This window comes from Monopterus albus, unplaced genomic scaffold (genome assembly GCF_001952655.1).
Source record: "Monopterus albus unplaced genomic scaffold, M_albus_1.0 scaffold270.1, whole genome shotgun sequence".
NCBI lineage: Eukaryota > Metazoa > Chordata > Actinopteri > Synbranchiformes > Synbranchidae > Monopterus > Monopterus albus.
The window spans coordinates 2,499,364-2,505,394 of NW_018128150.1; the positions used below are offsets into that span (position 1 = coordinate 2,499,364).

The 6,031-nt window shown below is 41.5% G+C and overlaps 1 protein-coding gene across 1 annotated transcript in view; it reads right to left on the reverse strand.

The window, feature by feature from the left end:
- Positions 1–6,031, reverse strand: part of alk (ALK receptor tyrosine kinase) — a 538,088-nt gene that overhangs the window by 530,033 nt on the left and 2,024 nt on the right. The window contains exon 2 of the mRNA XM_020621985.1: positions 5,351–6,011. Coding sequence (XP_020477641.1) covers positions 5,351–6,011 — 661 coding nt within the window. The remainder of the gene's footprint in view (positions 1–5,350; positions 6,012–6,031) is intronic.

Sequence of the window (6,031 nt, forward strand, 5' to 3'; positions counted from 1 at the left end):
GCTGCAAAGCTGGTAACAGAGACGTCTCGGTTGACGTTTCTGTGTAGCATGGGGCTAGCCCAACCGAGGAGATATAATGTATAGGCCTGGTGGGTTCAGGGTCTTTCATCTTACATCTGCCTGCGTGCATGTTGGAGGTGCAAGATATTTGAGCGTGTAATGTTAATTTTACCTGTGTTCATTGAATAAATCAGCACTGTTTTGAAGTTACTTGGACTGCCTCGTCTCTCAGAGTTAGCATGGTAGCAAGAACTGGGTCCTACAAGTTGAAGTTTTTTCAGCTTACTATGACCTGGATGACTGAGAATCTGCACAGACATGTCTGCATGTTTAATATTTCCTCTAATTGTGCTGTGTGAACATTAAAGAGATAAATACAAAAAAGCTACAAAGTACACTTTTTTGCAATGCTGTGGATCAATAAACAAGATATAGCACACTCTCAGTGAAGCTTCTGTGGCTTTTCGTGGGGCTAATAATGCTAACCGCTCTCTCAGGAGACAAGAGAAAAGCTTTGGGAATGAGGAAAATTAAAAGTCTGCTCATCTTTAAAGGAAACCTCATTCAAAAGGGCTACAAGCAACACAGAATAAACAAAGTACCGAGTGTGTAATCAACAGTAAAAATTTACTTTTGACATTCTGTATGATTAACAGGAAATTATAATTTTTTCCTAACGTCTATACCACACATACACTGTAATTAGTTTTAAGTCTCCAAAAGGAAATGGCAGGCAGGGGATGCTGAAAAGCAAATCACCAGTCTCTGTGTGTGTTTGTATTTGGGGCAGGGGTGCAGGGCAAACATAGGGGGAAAGCTGCTCCTCCTCTCACGGTGGCAGCAGCATGTTTATGAAGACGCTCTTTTGCTTATGGTGCACCAACAAACATGAACAGGTGTAGGTAAATGAAGAGGGGTCCCCATTTCTTCCAAATACCAATGCTGAGATCAGTTAATGGTTGGACCCATAGGGTGAGTAAGTATAAATGCATAAATGCAGAATTTAATGCCTCGATTCTTGTAGGCATGCTTGCCTGATCGTCAAATTATTCTGGGTGTCATGGCAGGTATTTATTTCATGCTAATAGACAACATCGTACCAGAGGCTGGAAAAAACAAGTGTAGCATGCACATTACACAGAAAAATGCCAAACATCAGCCAATCAGGGGTGTAAAAAAAAGCTGCTACAGCAACACAATACACATTGGAGCCTTGAGTTGAGTCATTTTGTATGGAGGAGGCAGAGTGTGACACTGGCAGAAGGGAATTTTTATTATAGGAAGGGATAAGGAGAGACAACAGATCTGTGTGTGTAATATATTTTCTTGTACTTGCTATATAGTGAGGACCAAAGAAATATTTTTTGCTACAGAGTGAGGACATTTTTGCAAAGTGAGAACATTCTGGCTGGTCCTCACTTTGTGAAACACCTTTTTGAGGGTTAAGACTTGGTTTTAGGGTTCAGGTTAGAATTAGATTTAGGTTAGGGTTAAGGTAAGGTGTTAGGTGTTTAGTTTTGATGGTTAGGGTTAGGGGCTAGGGAATACATTATGCCAATGAATGTCCTCACAAAGATAAAAGTACAAGTAAGTGTGTGTGTTTGTCTATGCATCAACAATGTGTAGACACAGCTGTGCCTTGCGCCTTGTAAAAACTCAGTGTAATAACTGCTTATGATAATAACTGTGACTTTGCAAATATCCAGCAGAGTAATCCATTAGGAAGCAGTGTGAAGCTGCTTGAATCAGTGGAGTCCAGCTGTGGTGTGTTGGGATACCTAGTGTAGACTTCTGCCACTTGTTCATCATGACACTTATCATGTTAATCATTTAAGAACACTGAATAAAATGAGATGGTGCTCAATCTTATTCTCTGACTTGAAATACAAATGTTTTTTTTCTTTGTAGTTTTTAAAAAGCAACATTTCATGTTTTGTTTGAGGGGAGCAGATTTGGGACCATATGCTACACCACTTAACATTTCTCAGTTTTATCCACTCATTCATTTTCTGTACTGTCTTCTTCTGTTGAAAGTCACGAGAGGCTGAGTTACAGCCACAATTAACTTGATATTAGTAAGGACATTTTTCAAATAGCTACTGCACATATAACACATACTGGTGAATGTATGCAAAGTCACCTATAAAATAATGAAAAGGACCACCTGTTATCATGTACCCATTGTTCAACACTTTCACAGGTCACATGTCAACAGCTGATCCATCTCCATGACAACTGAACAAACTCCTTCTGCAGATTTCAGCTAATAAAGGGTTCTTAAGAAATTTTAAGTGTTATTTTGACAAGCTACTTTTTCCAAGATCAAGAACAAACTAATGTGCAAAGCAAATCAGTTTTTTGTTGTTGTTGCTGTTTCAATTATAACTGACTTAGAATCCTTAATTTCAAACACAAAATTATGTATAAAATATGATCACAATAAGATGATGCTGAAAATGAATTAACGATTGTTTTGAATGAACCTCTCTTAGCTCTGTTCTCTCAAGACAGGTCTGTCTCAGGTTAACAAATATAGACAGACAGCCATTCACACTCAGAGCAACACCTACATCCAATTACACATCTGACCTTTATACTGATGTGCTCTGTAAGGCGACAGCACTAATCACTGTGTCTTCATGCCAAAAAGTTATTGAGTGATATGGTTTCAGCACAGCTCAGAGATTTTTAAAAAATGGATGTTGCTATCTCTCTGTTGAGGCCTCTTTCAGGGAGTCTCCCCTCACTCCTCTAAGTCACACACTTTTTGTGATTAAAAACTTGATCAGTTTCTAGGTTATGTGAGGATGAAGGATGGAGGCGATATAAAGTAGGAGAAATGATCATGGATGTAATAAACAACACATGGCAGCCTATTCATTGCAGTGAGCCCCTCTCTTTGCACTTGCTTCACCATGACACTCATATTAGTGTCCATTCATCTAAAATTAATAATTTAATAATAATTTGTTGTTCTGAAATTGGATGATGTTTCAAGGTTTGACCATTGAAATGCTTTTAACTTTTTCTTCATTTTTACTCTTCTTTCTTTTGTGACAGACGTGACAAAAATGTTTTTCTGAGTACAAAGTATCACAAGCAGTTGTCTCTGTGACTACTTCGCCAATATCACTGCACAATGCAGTACTTTTCCTGGAGATGCAATAGCATGTCAGTGCTGCAGAGGGGAGTGTTATTCCTGACTAATCACCCACCTGTTAAAGATGACCACAAATACCAACATCGTCCAAATTAAATGGCAAAATAAGTTGTTTGTAACTCTCTTCCAGAATGACGCACTGAAGCTTTTCTGGCCTTATAATTACACAACTATGGTTAAGGTTTGGTTAGGTCTACATGAACAGAGCATTGTGTGCTTACATACCCTACTTGGGGTAGGGGAAGGCATGGTGGAGCAATGGTTAGCACTCTGCATGTTCTCCCCATTCCTGCATGGGTTCTATGTATTCTGACTTTCTCCCATGGTCCAAAGACGTGCAGGTTAACTGGCAACTCTAAATTGTCCTTAGGTGTGAATGGTTGTCTGTTTTTATGTGTCAGTCCTGTGACAGACTAGAGACCTATCCAAAGTGTTCCCTGCCTCTCTCCAAGTGTCATCTGAGATTAACCCTCTGAAAGGACAAGTAGATACTGTACGTATACATAATGGATGGATAGATTGCATATGGCTTCCCATCTGTAAACATCACCAGCTGCATGCTGGAGCTGCAGTGAGCATATTCTGTCCATGTAGAAGAAAAGAAAACCTGGAGCCTGACTGTTTGTAGTAAAATAGAAAGTGAACAGCAATCTCCTGTGTCACTGTCCAATGTTTTTCTGACCCATCCCTCCACAGTCACCTGCTCTCTTTATAGATGTAACACTTTTCCTCCTTTGCTGCTGATGGACAGTTGTTTTTGTCAAATGAATGCAGACATATGGCATTTTGAGGGAATTTATTGGAGATTTTGGAGCTGTGCAGGATTCACTCTTAACCCTGGCAGAGATTTAAAAGGAAGATTTAAAACTCTTGTTTAAGGAGTAGGTCTGCTGATCACTACTATTGCTCTCCCCACTCACACACTTGCAGGTAGAACCAGTCTGATCTGTCAGCCACTGAGCTCCACTGGAACAGTTTGAGGTTGTAGGGGTGCTCTAAAAACAAATCATGTCTTTAATGCAAAACCTATGGCTTCCAACATATACTATGCCAATTGGGAGCTGCAATTGTGATTTAAACACACTGATGCATTTAATCTAAACCTGTTATTGGAACAAATGTAAAGTTATTTTCTTTTCTAAAAATGCAACCTAAATCATCCAATAGTAACCAACAGAGAATGTAATATATGCAGCTATTACATTCTGTTAGTTTCTGGGTGTTTACATGTGTTTTTTTATGTGCACACGTGCTGGCAGGAGTTAGTTTCTGGGTGTTGTTTACATGTGTTTTTTTTATGTGCACACGTGCTGGCAGGAATATTCCTCCCAACTCCAGCCAGCATCTCCCTTGCTTTTGTTTGATAGGTTCCCGTGTATTTTTTTGGGCCAGCCTCCCTCATCAACGTGATTAAGCAATTACACTGATTGTACCTATGCTCAGAAGAACGACAGAAGGACCCTGGAGTAAAGCTTTCTTGGAGATAACAGCTTAATTTGTGGCTAATCAAAATAAAACTCGTCCTCTTAAATCTCCAACCTCCCTTCAGCACAGGGTAGCTCTGGGAATTGAGAAGGTATCGTTAAGGAGGAGCCAGTAGAGTCTAGGTAGCCCTGATGTTCTAGCATATATATAATTGCCTATAGGTTTTATGAAGTGTATTGGATTAGCCATGTTATTATCCTGCCATGAAGCCCCGCTTTCCTTCTAAATGAAATGATAATTAGCATCTTAGAACTGATAAGAATAAAGATGTTGCGTATAAACAGCATAGATCCCAGCTGGTTATAATCAGAGTTTGGCGGTTAAATTAACACGCAGTTCGTCTTTCAGTGCTGCTGCGGGCATCAATAATGAAACAGAAGTCTGGAGAGTCCCCTGGATCAGAGCAACAGGCGTAAGTACACGATTCCCTGAGTGTTATTTTCCTCTGACACACGTTCTCCAGTCATCATTTTCTCATTAGACCATACCAAATAAAAGGTCTTACTCCATGCGTTGACATTACCTTCCGCAGCATTTCACCATTAAAGACAGTCAAAGCATACGCCACAACGCAACCTCCACAATTAATCAGCAGAACCATGACGGAGCAACATGAATTGGGGCTGCTGGGTGGTGTGTGTGGACTCCGTGTAGGCGTATGTTGGGAATAGCATGGAAAGAAGTGAGAGAGAGGGACGAACTCACCCCGGGAGGATATCTGGAGAAAGAGGCGGGGGTCTGCAGCACGTATGGCCGCGGTGTACCGATTCTCGATCCCGGGGACCTGTGCCTTTTTCTCGGGCATGAGTCGAACCCTGAGCCGCCCCCCCTCTGCGCCGAGCCACCACTCCAGGATAGTTGTGAAGTCCATTTCCAGAGTGGACACTGTGGCCTCCTCGTACACAGAGAGCCCCCCACATCCTGTCCTGACTATATCCTCACCTATTTCCACTACTACTTGATTTGATTTTCTGCTGGCTTTCGTCAAGCCCAATTTCAGAACTTTGGACAGCGGCCGCTTGTGAAAGAAGAGGAGCTGTCCATCAACAGACATGTTCCTCTGTGCTGAGTCCGTAGCCGACCTGGGATCCATAAAAGTAGATATGGTTTTCTGCAAAGGTGTGCAATGCATTTTCAAGTTTGCGCTCACCTTGTAACATCCGCTAAAAGTCTGGCAGTCGCCGTTCAGGGGTCTTTTTATTAACTCTGCCAGATAATAGCGCAACAGAGACGGGATTGCAAAATCCACAGCCAAGGTTTTCCTCTTGTGCCGGGACTTTATGGTTTGGTTCAAGTCTCTTTTGCCTACGGTTTCTCCGCTGTTGCCACCGCCGCCGCCGCTGCTGCTGCTGAAGCTGGCGGTGAGGGGCTCCATCCCTTCTGTGG